Below are 24,405 nucleotides of genomic sequence, written 5' to 3'. Positions count from 1 at the left end.
GCCAGTGGGATATATCTAGAGATCACAGGTTTCCCTCAAATATGCAGGTTATCTGCAAAGATAATTTAACTGCATCTGAGCACCTCAAACCTAAAATGCTATTTAATTCATAGTAAACTTCCCCATCCATCCATGCTCCATGCTTTATTTTGCTGAGAAATTATTTTTGAAAAACAACTCCTGGTATTTCTGGCTGTGGCTATCTTGAGTAAGGGTAGATGTTTCATGTAGCATTTACTTCCTGGAATCCATCTGCCCTTAGCTCAAGGCATTGTACCCAAACTAAATTTTTATAATTTTGTTTACACAACTAGAGCTATCTTTTGGTGGCGTTTAATCACCACTGGGCTTTTTATTTTTTTTTTTTAAATAAATGAAAAAAAGACCAACCATGTTTGTCTTCATTTCTGTTATAAAATATTGCAAATAAATAATTTTTCTTCATAAATTTAGGCCAAATGTACACTACTACTTTTCTTTGCTGATAATAACCCAAATTAGTGTATATTATTTAGCCTGTAGGAAAGTTATAGAGTCCACAAACGATGGTATATATCTGAAAATCAATCAATCCTGCTGTACTGACAGCCTATCTCATTTCTTGAGGCCCAAAAAATGTCAGGACAATACAGATATCCCCCAAATTATCCCTTTTTGGAAAGTAGACAGTCTGCAGTCTTCCCTTTTTTTAGAAAAATACCAGTGCAGTGCAGCATCATCATATAACTGGTGTGGCGGTGATCAGGGACACTGACTGGTGACCGTGTGGGGGGGGGGGAGTGTTTATTTTTGATTACATTTTCTTCTTTTTTTTACAATTTTTTTTTAAAAATAAAACACTGTGACCAGAGCAATATAGTGTTACCATAATAACATTGTACTACTCTGGGGAAGTGATCAGTATTTTTTTGTACACATTATGATTGTCTATAGCAGTGAATTTCACTGCTAGAGGCAAGCATTTAACTGAATGAAATCAATTCATTCAGTGTTTTTTGTTGTGATTAGCTGTGATTGGCCACAACTAATCACATGACACAGATGGGCTGTGATTGGCCCAGTTTGTACAATGTGATTAGTGAGACCAATTGCAGCTAGCAACACAATTGTATACAATGGATGGCTTGAAAGGAAGCCATACCTTGTTTACAATTATCATGTGACCTGCTGTGATTGGTCACAGAGGTCACATGGTACTGGCAATGGGACGATACATAAATCGGTCATCGGCTGTGTCTGATGGATAAAACCCCTGTCAGTTTTTTTTTTTTTTTGCTATCTGTGTAACATTGAAGAGACTTCCCTTTACTTCATGTGCCGTAGACACAACAGGAAGTGAAAAAAAATCCTTCCAAAGTGAGGAAAACCAGAACAGATGTTCCCAATCTATGGTTTAAGACCGAGTTCACACTGATGCAGTGCGGAAAAACACTATGAATCCTGTCTGTTTCCACCACTGCATTACAATCGCATGGCATTCATGTGATCTTGTGCGGGTGTCAATGTTAAAATAATTACACCCCGAAACTGTTTGCAAAACGCAGATTAGCACAGAGAACCCTCCTTCCTCTCCTGAAGACTCCTGGGATGTTTGATATCATTTGCCTAGGCAAACCAGGAAGTAACTAAAGAAATGTAGAAACATTTTTTAAAACAAGTAATTAGGATATTCTTTCCTATCTATTTACTAATGCCAGCAGCATATGGATTAAAACTGGTCCATGTTGATTGAGAGAGTGAAGTTCCACTTTAAATATTTCCTGTTTTATGAAACAAAACACCATGCTGGATTCTATCTGTCACAAAATGCATGAGCTAGATCTCATAGATACCTCATTTTGGAGAGATATTTGCTCAATTCCTGTCCAAGTAACAAGGCAGGAAGTGAAGGAAAATCTTGGCATTAGGGGCACAGTAAAACCTGATCATGGTTGTAACTGTTCCCAGTAATACTTAAAGTCTTTTGGCTAGATTCCACTTTAACAATATACTACAAAGAACAGTGATGTGCGTCATCTAAAAGCAGTATTCCAAACTCAGCCTCTATAGTCTAATGCCACTACACTTAATTAAACTGATGTGGTTGCCAAGGATTTATACGTACAATATGCATTGTTTTTCTCAGAGCATAAGGTTAGAAGTGTAAGAAAGAATACAACCTAATCACTGAGGATATGTATCTGGTAGCCAAACTACCAGGTAACAGGTTGGAATGATTGGTAAACAGAAAGTCTGTAATACTTAAGCAATAATGGAATTTTAATAGTGCTCTATCACAATGATATACAAGCTCAGAGAAAGATCACTGTAAAGGTGACGTCAGAGCAAACAATGGCCTAGGATTTGGCAATATGAGGCTAAATAATATGATGATGTGAGGCAACTACATTAGGGGAATGAGTAGCTGGCAGTGTTAAAAGACACTAATAATAATCATTTGCCAGACTAGAAGACACTCTGATTCCGATAGCACTCAGGATTTACAAGCTGTAAATGAAACAGCCTGGGTAGGCTAAATTGTGGTTATATTTGAGTTGAGAACATATTGGGATTGAATTACTAAAACTGGAGAGTGCAAAATCTGATGCAGCTGTGCATAGAAACCAATCAGCTTCCAGGTTTTTTTTTCTCAAAGCTTAATTGAACAAGCTGACACTAGAAGCTGATTGGCTACCATGTACAGCTGCACCAGATTTTGCACTCTCCAGTTTTAGTAAATCAAACCCATTGCCTATGTATTGTCTATAGCCTTGTACCAAAACACTCTGACTATAAAGATAAATTTACTAGAAAGATTCTTATGCTGACTACATACTCTGTAATATGAGGTTATTGGTCGGATAGTGCTGCGTGCCTACGAAGTCACCTTACGCAAATAAATCTAACTAGATATGTGAGGGAATGTAGTAAGAGTATGATAGCTCCTGCATTGTCATCCTCTGTCTGCCTCTCTGCTGCCCAACCTGTGGCCACATGTAGCCCTTTGACACTTTTTAGGCGGCCCTCAGAAACCAGAGGTTGGTAGCTGGAATGAGAGCACTGATTTTTTTAAAACAATAGTCTCTCATTGTCTTCTGCAGCATGTCTCCATTCTCCAAACAAACATGTAGCATGCACACAGTCTTTGAACATTTTTTCCACTATGTCTGAATTCTTTTCTAGTAGTACATATACAGATTAATATGTCCAGTCCTTTGGTGTTGGGCCGCATCATAGGCCCCCTATACCTCATGGGTTGACAATGAAAACAACTGGTCTACTTGTTAAAAAATATGTTACCCCAACATTTTATTATGTTCTCTTTGTACTGCTTCCTTTATGTGAAACACATAGTGTTCCTGCCAGTCCTTCTGCTTTCCTTTTTCAAACTGACCACACTAGGAATGAGAGAACATCTTTCCCAGTGTGGTCAATTTTCTGGCTGTGCTAGCAGAACAGCCTGCCTGTCCTCCAATGTTCAGAATTGTGCTGACATGTCCCCCACTCCCCTGCACAGCTAATCACTGTGACAATTATTCTGACAATGTTTTTTTATTGCTGTGGCACCTATTAGACCATACTGATAATAAGTGCATGTCCAAGTTGACAGCCCTCAAAATACATGTAACATGTCTGGAAATGCCAATATCTGTAGGATATTTACTGGGAAATATCACACTAAACTGTCCATTATCTCTGCTGCTATTGTACCATGTATCATACCCAGGGGCGGACTAACAACTCATGGGGCCCCCGGGCAATAGGGGATCATGGGGCCCCTGTGTCCTCGCCCACACTCAAAAAAGCCTATGAAAGGTACCAGGGGCATCTATCTCATGAGGCCCCCTACTGACCTTGGGCCCTCAGGCAGTGCCCGAGTTCCCGAATGGTCAGTCCACCCCTGATCATACCTGCTATCTTTCATATCTAATAGTAACATAATTACTGTAGTAACATTTGAAAACCAGTCGTTACATAAGCCACAGTAGAATGTTGGTAGAAACAACCCTCTGCTTAGCTGTAGAGCTTGTATTTTTACATAGGCTTCATTGCTCATTTTTATGCCTCATAAAAAAAATCTAAAGCTACAAGGAAACATATAAATCACCTTATGTTAACTCACAATCACAACTATTCCATTCGGTGTAAATCAAATAAAAGGTGAATCCTATCTTGTGACAGTGTAGATGGGTAGAAGGCAATAGTTTTAAACAAGGACTTCTTTACATTCATGTTTAGACAATATATATCATAAACTAGACATTTTCTTTTTCCATACTATTGAAGAATATTTTATAAGAATAGAGCCTAGAATTTATAATAAATATAGTTGAATTCCTCAGTACAAAAACCCTACAACACCTATAGGGTATACTCACCCTGGGCACCGTTGATCCAATCCATGTATGAGTCAGATTGTCCCCCTCTCCCACTGGTCTGCACTCACATTGTTCTACAAGATAGTATACCAGGGTGTGCTTATATCATCGCCTCTGCCAACTGGACAACAGTGGTTGTACTATTGTGTGGCATATGAAAAATACATGTTCTTTCCTGCATTTTAATCCATATAGCAGTTTTCTTTTGTTAAATTGCATAATTATTCATTTAATGTTATTCAGAATGTCAATAAATTAAATCTTCTTCCCCTTGCAGTGGAGCATCTACCACTACCGTTTGGCAGTGAGCTAGATAGCTATGTTTTTACCTTTGTATACATTTATATAGGGTAGCCCAGGGATCTCCAAACTTTCTAAACGGGCCAGTTTTTAGTCCTTTAGGGGGTGCCAGACTGTGGCCAGTAAGAAAAAAGAAAATGCCCCAGTGAGTGTACACAATGCCTCAGGGTTTGTGGTCAGTGGGAGTAAAAAAAAAAATACATAGCATCTGTGGTCACCTGAAGTAGGAATAGTGCCCCATTATTGGTATTAGTGGGAGGAATAGTGCTCCATCATTGGTGTCAGTGGGAGATATAGTGAACCATTGTTGGTGTCAATGGGGCCAGATAAGGGCAAGCCAAGAGCCTCATGCAGGCCACAGTCAGGAGCTCTGGTCTAGCCAAATGGCATGGAGGGAAATAGGCCACTGATAGACTGATTCACTCATGAAGAAGTAATATTTTTTTATACTACTACACAATATGCTCAATAGATGATGAATCAAGATATTAATAATTAGATTGTCCATAACAGTAAAACATGCACAATATAGGACAATTATTACTGAATAGCAGTATGTTCAGGCATCACTCCAATTTTACCCTCAAAATTGGGGTGATGCCTGAACATCTCTCTCTCTCCTTCCATAGCATGTCCCGGCATTATCTTTATATATATATATATATATATATATATATATATATATATATAGATAGATATATAGATAGATAGATAGATTTTTTTTATTATTATTATTTTTTGCCTTATTTCTAAATAGAGAAATAGCGTTTAGTACTCCCTGTGAAATCTTCACCAGACTTGTAAAATTCATGAAGGGGAGCTACTAAAAGCTGAGTTCCTCCTTATACAAACATAGCCCTAACACAGGGGTCTCCAAACTATGACCCTCCAGCTGTTTAAGTACTACAAGTCCCATCATGCCTCTGCCTCTGGGAGTCTTGCCTGTGACTGCCAGAGTCTTGCAAGGCCTTATGGGACTTGCAGTTCCTCAACAACTGGAGGACCATAGTTTGGAGACCCCTGCCCTAGAACTATGTATATCTAGCAATCAGAAGACCTTTCCCTACACACAGTGCTGGTAATTTACTATAGGCAAATAGGGTGTTCACTTTGCAAGGAAATTTTAATTTTCCAAGGACATTTTCACTTTGCAAGGAATTTTTTAGTGAATGAGTTGAAGCTCTTTTAACTTCCATGATCCAATCATGGGCAAGCAAAATAGTTTTTGTTTTCTTTATTATCCTTGTACAATATTGAGTTTTCGTTGCAAAGCGAATTTTTACCTCATTCATTAAGCTAAAGGAAAATTCCCTTGCAAAGTGAACAGCCTATTTGCCTTTAGTAAATCAATGTGTGGGCTGGCTCTTGGGATTCAAGGCTACAGCATAATGTTTCTGCAAAAAAAAAAATCAATGTATGTACTTGCAGTAGAACAGAGGAGTGGGGGATGGAGGGAGTTCTTAGTGTAGCATGCAGGGCTGACAGTCTTGTTTGGAATTTCAGTACAATAGAGGAACTGTGCTGTTTTTCTGTACTTTCAGAGTACTTAAAGCATAAAACATGAGGAAATGTACTGGTTTTTTTTTTGTTGCCCAGACATACACTTCATCCATATTGCCTCCACCTGGACAGCCCAGGTGTAGCGTACAGCTTATTATTGACTTGAATGGCTGGGCACCACTGTACTCATGTATACGGCGGTGCTACTGTAAACAGGAGTAAAGTGTATGGGCATAGGCAAAACATAGAACATTTTCTATTTTTTGCATATGCCCATGCGCTGTACTCATGTTTACGACAGCATCCATGTATACACAAGTACACTGTTGCACAAACATTCAAATCAATGACAGGCTGTACACTGCACCCGGGCTGCCCAGGTGAAGGAAAGACAGCTGCAATTACACTGAATGGGCCCAGATGACCCATGTGCAAGAGCCCTAATAGCTTTATTTTAAAGGACATGTTTTTTTATTTCAATTGTTACATCACTGAACAGAACCTGCCTTTATACAAACTGTTGAACTTTCTTAATGAATATGTAATTTATGTTACCTTTACTTTGTAAAACAACCCATTCTGGTTAAAATAGAAATGCAAAGAAAAATGTTTGTGTGCGTATATGACAGGTTGTATGTTATATATACTGTATATGTATATTTTTTTAAATGTGATCACAAGATCTCTGTATCAGCTGTATAAGTAGCTTGGAGAGGTGAGGGGTGGAGATTCCTTGTGATAATGAAGGGCATGGCAGGAGCAGCTTGAATGGAGCACCGAAGCAGTCCAGTGTAAATTGCTTAGACAGAAATACACTATAACAGGCTGGTCAGGGTGCTGTGTCAGCAGGAGGCAGAGAAACAGCAGCACACTGATCTTCCTGAACAGCTGTGCAGCATGTCAGCAGGAGGCACAGCAGTACACTGATCTTCCCAGTGATTAGCTGTGCAGGGGGGGTGTCAGCATGAGTCTGACCAATGGAGTACAGGCAAATTGAGCTGCCAAGTAGAATGCAAAGATTCAGTTTAAAATAGGAAAGCAGGGGGACTGGCAGGATTATGAGGTATTTCACACAAAGGAAACAATGCAAAGAGAACAGGATACTTTTTCCATACAAGTACATGGTACAACAGACAAATATCAGAAATATGAAATGTTGGGGTAACATACACTTCAGCTTTATAAAGTACCTACACTTTTATCTGCCTGATTTTGAAACATTATCAATGCTGTTTTTTGTGAGAGCATGCTGTATTCATTTCAACTCTACTCTATATCTGAATGATAAGTTCAGCACCCCATTAAAAACTTGCATATGTGTAACCTCACAGGTAGTGCTGACTGCAGAAAGGCTGTTTTGTGATATACTATTAGGATTTTTGTAGCATTGCAGGCCTAGCAGAGAACATTGTCTATACAATAAAACAGCTTCTCAATCATTTTAGTCAAAACACAGGGGTAGGTTGACAGAACCTAGAAATAAGGTGTCATGTCCACACATGCAACCCAAGGAAAAGTTAGGTGCTTCCTATTAAACACTAAAAAACTGTCTTTCTGTTCAACAGTCTTCGTAGGTTAAAAGACAGGTGTTAAATAGTGAAAAGAAAATACATATTAACTACGTACAGGGCATATTAGGCTGGCCTGTTCCATGTTAAAAGTAGGATGCCCATATGGACACACCCTAGAGGGATTTGGCAGCATATAAACATAAAGTACAAAGTTGCCTTATCATTTTTTAGTTCACTGTAATTTTCCAGCATTCGTGTTTGTTATGCCACAGTGATGGTGTTATTATAATAACACAACTGTATCATTACTACATACAATACGAACTACAAAGCTTATTGCAAAACACAGCATAAAACAAGATGGCACTGTTTAAATCACAGAGTATCCTAATAATAAGAACTCAGTCCTCATAAAAGCTATAGAAAAGCTTACATGAAAGGAACTGTAAATTGAACAGCTAATAAACCCCAAAACACCAGCTGGCTTATACAAAGTAGTCTCTTCAAACATTAGCGGATATATATGTGTGTTTGTATATATATATATATATATATATGGGTGTGTGGTGAGCTTTTTCAAAATATAGCTGTGTATATAGTCCCATAAAGATGCCTACAGATAGTTTCTACCAAACATGAAATGGCTAATAACAGAAAACCATTGAACATACCAAACTATGGTACATAACATTCTACTGACACAGCTACTGGGACTATCATGGCTGAACGTCTATTGAAAATACTGGTTGTCTGGCAATCTATACCCTGTTCTGAAACACTGATCTGGAACAAGCATGCAGCTATTGAAATCAATGAAAAAAGTCAGACCTCTTGTTCTGAAAATTTGTTCTGATTCAGTATCTGGAAGGCATTTAGAATTTTCTTAAGATTGGCAGTACAGTATAAGTTGAGTGTTTGCCCCCCTACCTTAAAGTGACATTAAACCTTTGGTTTTTTTTTTACTAAAATAATAAACATGGTATACTTATCTGTTCTGTACAATGGTATTTCACAGGGCTGCCTGGATTCTCCTCTTCTGGGGTCCCTCGCCAGCGCTCCAGGCTCCTTCTCTTTGGTGGGTGCCCACATGGAAAGCCGCTTTACATGGTGGCACTCATGTGGGCTCACTCCCGAGCCGCCCTGTCTGCATTCATTGACACAGGGCAGGCAGCTCAGCCCCATTCCTCGTTGGCATAGCACAGCATTTGATTGACAGCAGCGGGAGCCAATGGCTCCTGCTGCTATCTGCCCAGGGATGAGGGAGACAGCTGCGAGAGCCACTGCTCTTGTGCACATCGCTGGATCAAATCAGGCTCAAGTATAAGGGAGGCTGAGGTGGATCCTTTAGAACCACTTTAAAGCAGAACTCCGGGCAAAAACATCTTGGCACATCCCTTCTGTAGTTCTTTCTCCAGGAAGCAGTGATGTAACTCAGCCCACTTGCAGTGGTGGGTGGACTGAGACTCTAAGACACATTCAATATGTACAGACCTAGTGTACCCGCCCACTTTCACAACAATTGATGGGAACTGTAGTTTCCTTTTACAACAGAAAGAGATGAGAGGATATGATATAATCTCTGCTGTTATACCACTTTCTTGGCAGAGCAGAAGCTGTTATCATTTGAATTACAGAGATGAGACCATGAAAATGCAATTAGACTTTTTCATTTCAATGATAAGGATTTTCAAAATTGTATTAACTGTTTAATGTTTTGTGTAGGGGGGTGTACTAATGGGTGATTTTATTGCCTATCCCAGAGTTCTTATTTCAAATTAGCAGTCGATAGGAACCATGAAGTGTCTGTCCCACTTTTATATAGGGATGACATTACTGGGAGAGTAAGAGTAGCCACACATGGTCTGTGCTTTTTATTTTTACCATAAATGCCTGACTATTGGTAACATATATTTCACAAATAGGTGCTTTTATTTGTATTTACTTATTTTATAGAAAGAGCTTGACTTCTAAAAGTGAACTGAGGTCATGGAATATTACTGGCTAGCTAAAAACAGTACTTGCAACAACTATGCACCATAACTACCAATCAAGTTCAGATCTGCCCTTGAAAATGTCATCTTGAATCTAAAGGTTTTTCACCCCTCTTTCCTGTTTGGTTGTTCCAGGCAATGCATCATTCCCTTTCCTCCATTTTTCATAAATAAGGGTCATGGCATTTTGTAATAATCAGAAAATGTTGACACCTCAGTTAGGTAAGCCAGGGATAAATCTGTGAAACCTAAGAATGGTCTGGTCTGGAAACTGGACTGTTGGTATCTGTGGTTTTTATAGCCACTCAAGTTTCACACACATACACACAGACTGGTGTGTCAGCAGTTCAAATATTTGCTTCTAAGAGAGGATTTCCTTATTGTAATGCAAAGAAAACAACATGACCATAACTATCATTATATTAAAACAGCCAGCACTTTACAGTGTGAATTTTCACACATTTTATCTCACCATAACCCTTTCTAATCAAAGAATGTTGTTAATGTGCCAGGTTGCTCCTGTGCCGTTTCCAAAATAAAAAAACGCCCCAGAAAGATACTTGTTGCTGGTAAATCTACATGAAATGTAAAACTATGTTTGAAGATCTACTAGATGTCATTATCAGTAAAAATACACACAGCTTAAGTTTGTACAGAGCTCAAAGCCTGCTAATGAAGTACTGGATACAAATAGCTGCCAACTGTCTCTAATGTCTAAAAGGACATTGACCAAATGTCCCCATTTTCAAGGGACAGTCCTTGGATTGAAGAGGCTGCCTAAAGTGTTCAAGAATGTGTCCCTGGATGTAGCTCACATCCTTGATTTCCTGACTAGTGTTAAGAGGCTACTCAGCCGGGTTATAGTTTTTAAGATGGTAGAAGTCTCCCCTCCTCCCTTCTGCCCCTCCACACCATAGGGGCTGTATTGCCTGGGGGAAGAAACTGAAATGTGACTGACCCCACAGATTTTGGCCCTGAACCCAAAACCATGTGAACCACGGCAGAGGAGAGAGAGTAGCCCCAGAGCCTGGGAAAAGACTCCAGTAGACTTACAGCCTGGGAATCAGCTCTATCTCACTAACATAGTAGGGGTTGCATGATACTTCTGTTCTTACACAACACTTTTATTAACATTACTTATAAGGGAAAAACATCTATACAACATTTTTCATCTTCATGAAAATTACAGCACTGTGACAACTAAACCACTAACCTCCTCCAGTTGGCAAGCCTTGATGACACTCAGATATCTGTACTGGTCATAGGAGACTCCAAACACTATGTTTTCCTTTATGGTCCCAGGCATTATCCAGGATACTTGGGGAGAAAATGATATTCGTCCACTGTGTTTTATCTTCCCTGAGGAAGGTTCCAGCTCCCCCATGATCATCATTAGAAGAGAAGTCTGCAATAATAAATTTAGATTGAGTTCTTACAGCACAGTCTGTACCAATTTCATCATACACTTTAAATGACTGAAAGAGTTTAAAGTGTAACTCCACTTTTTTTTAAAACAAAAACAATCCTCTGGGTGATCAATGTTTATTGCAGGGATTTTAACAAACTTTGTTGCAGATTTCTACCTTTTTGTTGCTCTGTTTTTTAGTTACAGTATGTCAATGCGCAAAGTAAATCTGAATGGGAGTGACTTTCATTATCAACCAGCTGATGCACTTGCAGGGTTCTAATGAGGAAAACTGCAGGGTCCGCATTCCTTTAGAAGTGATTAATCCTTTATGAGTATCTCACCAAAAATGATTTTTTTGTTGCAGAGGATGCCTAAAACCTGACTTGTATTTTAGTGCAGTCTTATGGGAAAATCAGTGAGACAATCACACAAATAGGAAATTACATCTCCGGAGGCACTGCGTACAGCAACTGTGTGTGAAATGCCTCTAGTTTGCCATGTTGCATTGAAGTTTACAGAAAATGACAGTACTGCTGATTGAAAAGGAAAGGTAATTTATAATGACAATCAATTACAATATGGCTTATGTAGCAATTGTATATGCTACAAATGCTACACAATGACAAAGTGAAAACAGAATTTTAGAAATGTGTGAATTTATTAAAGAGAAAAAACTGAAATATCACAAATACTTAAATATTCAGACCCTTTACTCAGTACTTTGTTGAAGCACCTTTGCAGCAATTACAGCCTCAAGTCTTTTTTGGTGTGACTGGATTAGGGGGATTTTTCTGGCATTCTTTTTTGCAAATCCTCTCAAGGTTAGTCAGGTTGGATGGGGACCATCAATGGATAGCCATTTTCAGGTCTCTCCAGAGATGTTCAATAGGGTTCAAGTCAGGGTTCCGGCTGGTCCGCTCACAGGGTGGTCCCTAAGCCACTCCTGCATTGTCTTGGCTGTTGGTTTAGGTTCGTTTTCATGTTGGAAGGTGAACCTTCGGCACAGTCTGAGTTCTTCAGTGCTGTGGCCACCATGCTTCACTGTTGGGATGGTATTGGGCAGGTGATGAGCAGCCCCTAGTTCTCTCCAAACATAACATTTAGAGTTGAGGCCAAACAGTTCAACTTTTTTTCATCAGACCAGAGAATCTTGTTCCTCACAGTCTGAGAGTCCCACAAGTGCTTTTTTGCAATCTCCAACTGGGCTTTCATGTGTTTTGTCTGGCCGGGCGACCAGCTCTTGGAAGAGTCCTGGTTGTGCCAAACTTCTTTTATTTGAGACTTATGGAGGCACTGTGCTCTTGGAAACCTTCAGTGCAGCAGAATTTTTTTTTAGCTTTCCTCAGATCTGTGCCTTGCAATAATCTCTCTCTGAGCTCTGTAGGCGTGTTGTTACAAAGGGTCTGAAAACTTATGACAATGTGATATTTCAGTTCTTCCTTTTTAATACATTTGCAAACATTTCTAAAATTCTGTTTTCACTTTGTCATTATGGGGTACTGAGCATAGATTAATGAGAAAAAAATGAATTTCAACAACTGTAGTATCAGGCTGGAACATAACAAAATATTTTATGAATGCACTGTATACATAAATTAAGTATTGCAAAACATTTCATCCATGGAAGCTCCGCTGTTTACTTCCTTTTGATTTTCTTTGTAAAATGGCTAAACTGGACAGGTTTACACAACAAACTTGAGAGGAGTTAAAGTAATACAGTTCCACCCAAAATAAAGACAGATCCAACAATTAGATTTGTTTCATTATTTTAAAAAGTACTTAGATGCACTTTTGCATTACATTTGTTCCAAAGATATCTATCATTTAAGTCTGCAAGTGTCAAAACAGTATAATTCTTGTCATATGTCCTTGTATAACTCGGTTGAGGTGTGGTTTGTCATGTCTGCTACAGTTTGAATACATCTCCATTCCTTCTGTTGTCACTTTTACCTTTGTCAGCACTCTGGATAAAGGGGAAATGGCTAATGCTAAGCATGTTAAGTAGAGTTTGGTTAGACATGAGAACCAGAACATTTAAACAATTTGTAAGTGAGTTAGGAATAATTATATTCTTGAACATGCATGTTAATGCCGTAAGTGAAGTGATAGAGGATAGCTGCCAGATATCTTAGCACAGACTTTATTTGGAAAAAATAATACTAATGTCTGCTACTATCCATCGACATATCATCACCTTATGTCTATGGGCAGGGTAAAGCTGAACTACTTTCAAACAGCTAAATACACAAATGAAACACATATACAAGGTCCAGTATGCTTATCCTTCTATAACTACAGTCAGTCCTGCACTGCTATAGGTACTGAGACCCTGGGATTCCGGCCAGGGTGTTCCCAATGTCCTCTCCCCTTCTTCTCTTCTCTTGCCCTCTTTACACTTTCCCCCTTTTTATTCTCTTAGGCTCTTCTGCAGGGGAAGCCCCTGACTATACATTTATTTGTTCTCAGCATTTCTAACTTAAAATGTTGCATTTAACTCATGAGCACCTATTACCTTGTCAATGGCGCTGGGTTCCTGTTTTTACATACATTGTTAAATTGTTATTGCACTATTAACGTGTACTTTGGTATACTTATTGCTATGTCTTTTGTAACTCCTTTTCTACTTGATGTATGATTGCTACTGTTTTGTAAGTCACCAATGCTCCAATTTTATCAATATACTTTTATAAAGTTATATGTTGTATCCTATTAAATCTTTAATAACAACTTATTGAAAGAGAAGTACATATAGAGCTGTTTTACCTGCCTAAGGATTTGCATTTCTGGCCATCAAGTTTGAGATTTACACAGCTCTGATAAACAACACAACTAGGTAAATTACACCACTTTACTTTTATAGTTATAAACTGTAGAAGGAATTCAGTGGTGTCTTCTATCCACCCCTCATTCTATTAACTGGACAGTGAAAGGGCAGCCACAGACGGGAGGAGATTACTTCTCTGCTCATTCTGCTCCTCCAGCTACCATTATGTTCCCTTTTAGTCCAGTACAACTCACTGGTGCCCAGATCCTGCCCCTTCTTCCCTCAGTGATGCTGTGTTCGGGATGTCAAGAGACTGATGCTGTCAAATTCTGTTACTTACACTATCTGAATTAAAAAAAAATTATAATAATTTGTTGATTTAGCTGCATTAATTTGTATATTTTATTTCAGCTTTGATAGTAAATGTTTTCAGGCTTTCTCCTACATTAGGAATGTAACATTTATAACCACTAGGAAGTTCTGCCATTACTTTGTGGTATATTATGTTTCAATCCTTCTTATTAACACTGTAAGGCAATCTGAGTAATTTTTTAGATGCACGATTAGCATTGCAGAGAATTATTGAACAACACATAGTTTACAAGGTATACAGAAAAACCTCCAAGAAGTTGCACATCAAAGGTTCATTAGACCACTGAACATGTTTCTTTCAAGTAGCAAATTATGCTGAGGAAGGTTACATAGCTATTTCCAAATTTGTAAGATCCTTTAGTAAATCACACTACATGACTGTCATATTACAGAACTTGTCATAATTTAATACTTTCAGAAGGATTTCCATTGTGCCTAATGGTTTTCCTAGGTTATATAGTAGATTTAATCATTCTAAATTTACATCTGGTGTATCCATAATGTATGCAGTGAATGCAGTTCATATGGTCCCTAAGAGGGAAGGGACCCACTGTGCATTCACTGCATACATTTGGGAGTTGATTTAGGAAGCTGCCCTTTGCACTGCAGTTGCACTTGTCACTTGTGGCTGCAGCTCGACACCTGGATAAATAGGGGAGTGGGGTAGGGGGGTCTAAAATACTTCCTTCCTCTCCCGAAAAGCATCAATGTTACAGCCACAGATCCTCCGCAGCTGCCATGCCAATCACCCTCCCTGCCCACAAATCTGATTCACCCAGCTGCCTGGGCCCCCCTGCTGGCCTGGGCCCCGTAGAAGAGGACCGGAGGTCCCCTTTATCCGCAGCCATGCACAAGCCCACTGCATTCTGAATATGCCCCAGTACTATTAATTTATTTACTTAATTGTACAAAATATGTCAGAATTTCTTGTAAAATACAATACTGTGTGTCAACTAAGTTCCTAGTTCTATAAAATTTGTTGGAAAATAATCTCATCAGTAGCTAAAATTCCAGCATCAAGCTGGCTTTGTACCAAGAGCGTATCTTAATAGAAGTAAGATAAGATATTTACTGAGAACACTGTATAATGTTTATAGAATCAAGGCAGCCGACTTCCTGTGATCAACGCTGGAGCTGCTGATCAAACAAGTTTAATTTTTGATAAAATAAAGTACACAAATATTTAGAGTGTACAAGTACACATAATAAAAAGCTGAGGAATAATTCCTTTGAACTGGCATGTAGCAAAATTACCTTTCATATAACAGTGTGTTCTTTGAACTTTGCAACAAATACAACATTATTCGAGCGTGATTGTGATTTGTTGGCATGTGTGTTGGCAGTCATTTAATTACTAAATGCAACATTGCAAAATAAGTTCTAGAAATGAAACATTTATCCGTAACCCAAAAACCACGTCCATATTAATCATCATATCAATTCTGCAAGACATGAAATATTTGACCAAGTCTTGAAAAATGAGCATATGATGTCAGATCCCAAAATCATGAATAAAACAACAGAAAAGTAATGGACCATTCCCAAAGCAGGGGACTTTAAATGCTTCAAACACTGTATGCACAAATATTAGGCAAGTGAGTTTTTTGACCAAATCATCATTTTTATGCATGTTGTCTAACTCCAAGCTGTATAAACTTGAGAGCCTATTGGATTTAAGCATATCAGGTGATGTGTATTTGTGTAATGAGGGAGGCTGTGGCCTAAGGAGATCAACATCCTATATCAAGGTGTGCATAATTATTAGGTAGCTTCTTTTCCTCATGCAAAATGGGCCAAAAAAGAGATTTAACTGACTCTGAAAAGTCAAAAATTGTAAAAAGTCTTTCAGAGGGATGCAGTATTCTGGAAATTACTAAGATATTGGGGTGTGATCACAGAACCATCAAATGTTTTGTTGCAAAAAGTCAATTGGTTTGCAAGAAATGTGTTCAGTAAAAAAAACCCAAACTAATTGCCACAGATTTCAGAAAAACAAAACTTGAAGCTGCCAGGAACCCATTATCCTCCAGTGCTGTTCAGTGTTCAGAGACATGGAAAAGAAGACTGAAACCCAACCACCACTGAACAAGACACATAAGTTGAAACGATATATATTTATCTATAGGTCCCGCGCAGTGGACAAAAAATTGGTTATACACATAATGGGCTGCTGCTAGCAATATCCACAAGGATGTGGGTGAGAATATATTAATTAAATTGCTGTGCTGCAGCTTGGGGATCTAGTGGTAGTGTATAAATGGTGCTGCACTGCACCTCCCTCTGCAATGTGTGATCACAACCCACGTTTAGTGAAAACAGAAGAAAATGTGCCAATAACATACAGAAAAAATAAATAAATTATATAATAAACCGTGATTAAAAGCTCATAAAAACAAGTAGTGCAGCGCTATATAAAATTAAACCTTATTATCAAAAAAATTATCATCATTTTTTTGATAATAAGGTTTAATTTTATATAGCGCTGCACTACTTGTTTTTATGAATTTATTTGAAAGGGTTTTGTAGTTCCTTTTTAGTGCATTGGTCGCTTTTCGGATTGCGCTCACTAACCTATATATCGTGATTAAAAGCTGAATGCACCTCCCTCTGACAGGACATGAATAAACCCCTGTGATTTGGAAGATAAGTAAATTACCGGAAAATTGCATTTAGTGTGAAATAGCAATAATAAATGCGATATCTCAATGTTGCTAACACCATATAAAAATATTATAAACCAAACACAAATAAATGAAATAGTGCTGTGACTGCAACCTTAATTAATATGACCCCTATGATATATACTGGTTTCTCAGTGAACAAATAAAAGCAAGTGCAACCATAAACACAATAATAAAGTACCGCTGTTAAAGAACACCTTCCACATTCAAAGTGACTTGGTGATGATAACCTTAATAACAAAAATCTTGTGTTGGGTGCTCCACTCGTGCTCCCCCTCCAGAGCCCCACTCGCCACAAGATGTTGACTAACCGGATAAGGTAGGTCAAACAGCGTGTTTAGTGCTTCAACAAGCCCCTGGAGCCAATCAGCCTCCTGTGTACTTCTGACGTCGCTACCCACTGAACTTGGACTCCATAGATGGAAGCTTTCTAAATCATCCATAGTACTCCACAAGATGTTAACCACCTGGATAAGGTAGGTCAAACAGCGAGTTTGGTGCTTCAACCAGCCCTTGGAGCCGATCAGCCTCTTGTGTACTTCTGAAGTCGCTACCCACTGAACTTGGACTCCATAGATGTAAGCTTTCCAAATCATCCACAGTACTCCTCCACCACCGTGAAAAGCAATCAGAAGGAAACCTCTATAGCGTTATACTGCTTTTACATAAGTTGAAACGTCAAGACTGGGCCAAAAAATATCTGAAGACAGGTTTTTCAAAGGTTTTATGGACTGATGAGATGACAGTGACTCTCAGACAAGATGGATGGGCCTGTGGCTGGATCAAAAATAATCACAACAATAATAATTATATAAAACTCACAAAAGGTTCAAGTTGAGATCCAGAGTTGATGCTAGTGAATTACTTTTCTGTTGTTTTATCATATCAATTCTGTTTTAGGTAGATTGTGAAAGTGGCAACCTATTTGTTTAACCATTGGACAGCTGCATCAAGAGAAACATGTAGGCTGCCACTACTGATGTTTAAAAATGCTAGTTGCCTGACTTTCAAAAAAATCTGCTAGCCTTAATTCCTTGGGAAACCAGCCTGGAACAAGCATGTAACACGCGATGTTACAGCAACGTCCAACTTTCTGATCTGCAGGAAGTCAGTGGTTTTGAAAGTAAGTAAATCAATGAACCCTTTTGACAGTCAAGAAACTAGCATATTCAGAAGGCATGGTCAATAAGGGAAGCTCAGATATTTCTCTCAAAGCACATTTATTTTAAACATATCGTTTGTACCTTTGATTAAAAAAGATCTAGTGCGTAAACAAGAGTCCCTAAGTCCCTGTTGTCCACTGATAGAACAAGTGAGCCTTAGGCTTTATTCACAAGAGCAATCTACCTATAGATTCCTGCATCTGGAATTACAGGCATGTGTTAATAGCTGTGGCCACTCAGCCCATACAAACCAATTGTGGCTGACAGTTGCCACAGCTATTCATGACTGTTCACACAGCCAGAGATTACTTGCCCATGTTAGTATAGCCTTCTTCAGCAGGGTACATAGGGCATTCTTTAGTCGCTATGTAAAGTAACGCCAAAGAAAATTTAATTGCTGCTCACACATGTAAGCAATAATTTGACAATGTTACAAACGTTTTGAAGCCTTACTCTGAGCAGTAAAGTAATATCACCTTATATAAATCTGCTTTCTTAAAATACAATTCCTCCCTCCATGCTGCCAAACAAGCCTACTTTGTCATTCGTATTAATACCTTTTCATCCAGTCCTCGCTGTCTCTTGTGTACTTAACATTCTACTTTCTCCACCTCCACCCAATAATTCACTCACTGCTTACAAGATTGCCAATCATTTCAAAAACAAGATTGATGCAATTCGTAGGAGCATGTCCACTACACAGATAGCTATCCCACTTAACATACCTTATAGTAAACCTCTGACAACATGTTCCTCTTTTGACCATGCTACTATTGAAGAGGTTACTAAAGTTTTCTCAGAAGTCAATCTCACCACCTGCTCCCTGGATTCTGTTCCCTCACAACTACTATGGTCACCGTCTTCTTCTATCTTCTGCTCCCTCACTCACATATTCAATCTCTTGCTCTCTGCAGGCACCTTCCCCTCCACTCTAAAGCATGCACAGATCACTCCCTTACTTATAAAGCGCTCACTGGACCCCACCAATCTGAACAATGTAAGACCCATCTCCCTGCTCCCGTTTACCTCTAAACTCTTAGAACGCTTAGTCTACAATCGCCTGAACTCCTACCACACTGATAACATCCTTCTTGACCCTTTCGCTCTCTACACTCCACTAAAACTTCCCTACTAAAACTCACTAATGATCTACTAACTGCTAAAACCAATGGCCACTACTCCATACTCTTACTACTTGACCTCTCTGTGGCTTTTGATACTGTTGACCATTCCTTCCTCCTCAAAAAACTCCACTCTCTTGGCCTCCGAGACTCTGCTCTCTCCTGGTTCTACTCCTACCTATCAAAGCGCTGCTTCAGTGTTACCTATAACTCTGTCTCCTCCTCTCCACTTCCACTTTCTGCAGGGGTCCCTCAAGGTTTGTTCCTTGGACCCCTTCTCTTCTCCATCTACACCTCCTCCCTTGGTCACTTGATAAACTCCCATGACTTCAAATACCATCTCTATGCTGATGACACACAGACCTATCTTTCTACTCCTCACTTTGCCCCTTCAGTCTCCTCGCGCATTACTAACCTAAGTAACATATCAGTATGGATGTCACTCCACTTCCTCAAACTAAATCTTTCTAAAACTTATACTATTCCCTCCAGCCCATGCCTCCTCCCCTGACTTCTCCATTAAGATCAATATTACAACCATCCATCCCTCCCCTCATGCCAGGGTACTTGGTGTAATCCTGGACTCCCATTTCTCCATTCAACCCCAAATCCAATCACTGTCCAAATCTTGTAGACTTTACCTCCACAACATCTCCAAGATACACTCGTTTTTAACCACTGAAGCCACTAAGCAACTTATTCACTCCCTTGTTATCTCTTGCCTTGACTATTGTAACTCCCTCCTCAATGGCCTACCTAATCGCAGGCTATCCCCTCTTCAGTCTCTCATGAATGCTGCTGTCAGACTCATCCACCTTACCAACCATTCCATATCTACCATCCCTCTCTGCCAATCCCTCCACTAGCTTTCCATTGCCCTAGGAATAAAATTCAAAACATTAACAATAACATATAAAGCCATTTATAACTCTGCCCAAATTACATCACCAATCTTGTCTCCAAATATCACCCAAACTGTCCTCGCCGCTCCTCCCACGAACTTCTTCTCTCTAGCTCCCTTGTCTCCTCCTCCCATGCTCATCTCCGGGACTTCTCCAGAGCCTCCCAAATCCTCTGGAACTCTCTACCCCAATCTATTCGACTATTGCCTACTCTGCCCACTTTTAGGCAATCCCTGAAACCTATCTCTTCAGGGAAGCCTATCCTGCCTTCAGCTAATAACCAAATCTTCTATTTCTCCTATCAGTTCATCCCCCACAGTTATTACCGTTTGTACCACCAGCCCCTCCCACTTAAATTGTATTGAACTGGATCATTGCTGTATTGTTTCCCTTTATATTGTAAAGTGCTGAGCAAACTGTTGGTGCTATATAAATCCTGTATAATAATAATAAAATAGTCATTATCATCATGACTAGCTGACATAATCCCTATATATCCCCAGTTATTAAAAACAATAAAAATTGGTGATGTAGCAAAAGCCATTATTACTGAATGCACCTTAGGCCAACATCTGCGTGAGACTGGGGGGGGTTTATACTGGCAAGGCAGAGAGTGAAAGGTCGCAGAGGGGCTAGGCTGTGTGAGTGTAACTGATCAAAGTGTGAGGCACCAATATCTGTGTAATTAAATCTGCATGACCACATGGCTTCACACCTATATTGTGGTTACTACAACACACACAGTAGTGCACCATGTATACCCTAGTGCATTGTATTACCCTTCATTTTGAATAGCCGCACTAATGAAATACACCTGCTTTGGAGTTCACCGTAATGCACTTTAACCCACTACTATGTTTTTTATGTGCTGGGTTAGGAAAAAAATGCAGTTGCATTTGTTGTTCCATTTTGGTGCATTGGCAGCCCATGCAAGTTAATGGGCTGATTAAAGCAACAGAATTTAATTTACTGTCTTCCACCAGACAGAACTGAATGGGGTCTAAAGTCTAGCCACTGTGATATAAGTGACTGCATCATTCCTGAACTGGCATCTTAGTCTTGGAAGCAGGCGTTTGTCTTGGATAAACCGAAATGAAGGTAGTGCTGGTCTTCTGGGGATAAAGGAAGTTAAAATCACTTTTAAGGGAACAGTCTGTAATCATTGTAAGAGGTAAAAAAAATACCTGTTACTTTGCATGCATGCTAAAATAAAAATACATGTTAGGCCTACTTTTATTGCTGCATTTACTGCATTTCTACCGTATGAAACCTATTTAATGAAGAGAAATCTAATGCTTTTAAATGGAAAACTTTTCTTAACTCACTTCTTGTTTATTCCATACAGCATTTGCAAATGCAATATTTGATGCTAATATCTGATGTTAACATGTTGCTTTAAAATCAGTTATTTTGTTAGCGTTCAACAAGGTCAGAGCTAGAGTATTTTTAGACATAATAGAAAAAATCAATAGAAAATGTATTATTATCTTCCACAGACAGGTCTTAAATAAATTGTAAAAATCACTGCTATCATATACTATGTAAATAGACTGGACAATTCCAGACTTAGGCAATAGAGTGTGAGAAAATCTCTGTCCTGCCCTTGTCAGCTGTTAATGTCTTGTAATTTGATTAACAACCTCTGATATCAACCTTGTAAAATATTCCCAAATGTCCCATGAACAGGTAATCAGAAGATTGACCGCAGCTCCAAGTTTGACAGCTGCTGTAACTCCTTAGTTAATTAGTAGCCAGTAACCATGATTTAAGCAGAGGTCAGAAAAGTAGGGAAAGGTGTTACATATTTCAGTTTAGGACCAGTCTTATCTCTGGTTTCCGTTTGAGGTCATCAGGAAGCCAAGGACTTCATCACAAGTGTAAAACATAAATCATCGCAGCAAAAACAATTAGCGTAATTTGAGGACGTCATAACGACTAAGAACATTTTACATCTAGCTACAAATTCATTTAGGTGTTCATGTGAAATGTCTTTCCCTTTTGCCAAAAAGAAATGTCCTCTGTTGACATAACATTAAACTGAAGGACCACAGGGCTTTTTACACAATCTGTACAAAAATACCTATAAATACATTGATTAAAGTACATGTAACCCCCACCTTGTAAAACATTTATGTGTACAGTATATATAAAAAAACATTATAAATACCTTTTCTTTTTTTTAAAGTGATTACATAAACTCTGTTCTCAGATGCATGAGGGGCTTAGAGAGCTGGGGGAGGAGGGACAGCAGTACATTGATCTTCTCAGTGAATGGCTGTGCGGGAGGGGGGGGGGGCATGTCAGCAGCAGTATGGCTAAAGGAGGACTAGAAGGCTATGGTTCCAGAAGATCAGAAAAGTGACCATGCTCGAATAGATGTGCTTTTATGCTTAGCATGGTCAGTTTGAACTACGAAAGCAGGGGGACTGGCAGGATCACCAGAGATTTCACACAAAGGAAGCAATGCAAAAAGAACAGGATACTTTTTCATACAAGTACATGGTACAACAGACACATATCAGGAATATGAAATGTTGGGGTAATATATTCTTTAAGGTACCACTAAATGTTACTTAACAACTCATACAGAACACTGCAGAAAACAGAACATGTTGCAGCCACATAGACCAACCCCACATACTGTATGCCTAATCATTGTCTAGTCAGCCCAGGCCTATCAACACACAAATAATAATTTAAATTTCCATATCTTAAATAAAAGCAATTGTTTATTCATATCAATTAAAATTACATTACATATAATAGTTACACTGGGACCAATTTTCTATGTAAAGTGATTTTATGTTAATAAAACAATTGCTTTTATATAAGGCACTGTAGGTCTGGGATAACAATACTAATTTTGAAATCGACATATAGGCCCCTGGAAAATATTTGATTCTTTAGACCTTTCCAAATTTCCCTTCCAAGTCAAAAACATTTTGCCTAGAAATGCGTCCTGTTTGAATTGCTCATAACATTACAGGTAGTACTAAATAAGTTGTTTTATGCCATAATTATTTAGTGATATATTGTACACTGCATATGCATTATGATTTCTATATAATAAAGTGTACTATCATGAATTCACTTTGTTTTATTTTTGCACAATAAGCTATAGAAGCCCTCTTGTCAAGCACTTGAAAGATCAATCCTGTTTGCAGCTAGATTTTTGTATGTGTGTTGTTATAAAATAGGTACCATGCAAGTGTGCTACAGGGCGACCTCAGTACTTTTTATTTTACAAAACTTTTGCTAGTTTAAAAGAAATACAGTGCAAAAGATCAGATAGAACATTTTCACAGTAGAAGTTAAATAATTTACCATACAATGTAACATTGCATCTGAGTGGCACAAATGAGTCAAGCAAATATCATTTATTACAATAGGAGCACCAGAATTACCTTGGCAGAAGACAGGGAAGAAGCTGAGGGAGATGTTTGGAGAAAAAAAGGACAAAGATAGCTGAAGAAGGGAAGGAACAGGGGGACAAGAAAAGGGGGGGGGGGTGTCTACCCAGGACAAGACATATGCTGGGCCATTCTAAAGGCCCAAGAGGTCTCGTTTTAGATAAGTGATTAATCCAAAGCAACCAGATACCAAGGAATTTAGTATAAGAGTAATTTAGAATAGCTGTAGGTTTCTTGTTAATAAAAAATATAAATGTGTTTTGCTTCATGTTTCATCAAAAACTGTTTTTATTTAGTTTAAAAGAGTGCACCATAAGTTCCTTTTATTCTTTAGGGCATGTCCATCAAACGTGGAACATGGATCCAGAAGAGGCATAGACACTGAAGTAATTGAGAGAAGCAGTAGGCGTGTATTTTGCAATTCTGTCTGGGGTTATGTACCAGGGTATTAGGACCTTATATTAGTACTCAAGAGCCACACTGTTGGAGGAGCTTTTGGCAACATTCAGCCACATCAGTTTTAATCTGTGCTGTTCAACATTCCAATATCTGTTTACTATTCTGTTAATATAAGTTTTGGGAGGGAGTTTGTGAAAGTGAGGTTTCTGTAAAGTTATGAAATTTGGCCTGTAGACTGCAGGTTAGATATACTGTATGTCTGTCTTCAAAATGTGTTATTGTCAGCGAAGATGTGGTTCATCCATGTATTAAAGCATTAAGGCAGTGTCTGACCTGAGTGTAATAAAAAAACCGCTGAGGTAGGGCTCTTTCAGGATTTTTTTAGGGTTTCCAAATCTTTTAAATTACTGGATATTGAACATCTGGTAAGTATATTTTATGCCTTTAAAGGACCAATACTTAGAGGTGGCAGGTTCCTCAGAAGCACCCAAAAACAGGGGCCAGTGCAATATACCTATTAAGGGA

General features: G+C 38.8%; 1 protein-coding gene across 1 annotated transcript in view; it reads right to left on the bottom strand.

Moving 5' to 3' along the window:
• The window catches only part of CFTR (CF transmembrane conductance regulator), a 200,484-nt gene that overhangs the window by 85,840 nt on the left and 90,239 nt on the right, over positions 1-24,405 (bottom strand). Inside the window, exon 11 of the mRNA XM_089672096.1 lies at positions 10,874-11,065. Coding sequence (XP_089528222.1) covers positions 10,874-11,065 — 192 coding nt within the window. The remainder of the gene's footprint in view (positions 1-10,873; positions 11,066-24,405) is intronic.

Source organism: Staurois parvus, unplaced genomic scaffold, assembly GCF_062004578.1.
Source record: "Staurois parvus isolate SC_StPar_1 unplaced genomic scaffold, SC_StPar_1.0 ptg000120l, whole genome shotgun sequence".
Lineage (NCBI taxonomy): Eukaryota > Metazoa > Chordata > Amphibia > Anura > Ranidae > Staurois > Staurois parvus.
Note: the sequence above shows the minus strand (reverse complement) of the source record. Positions and strands in the feature narration are given on the sequence as shown.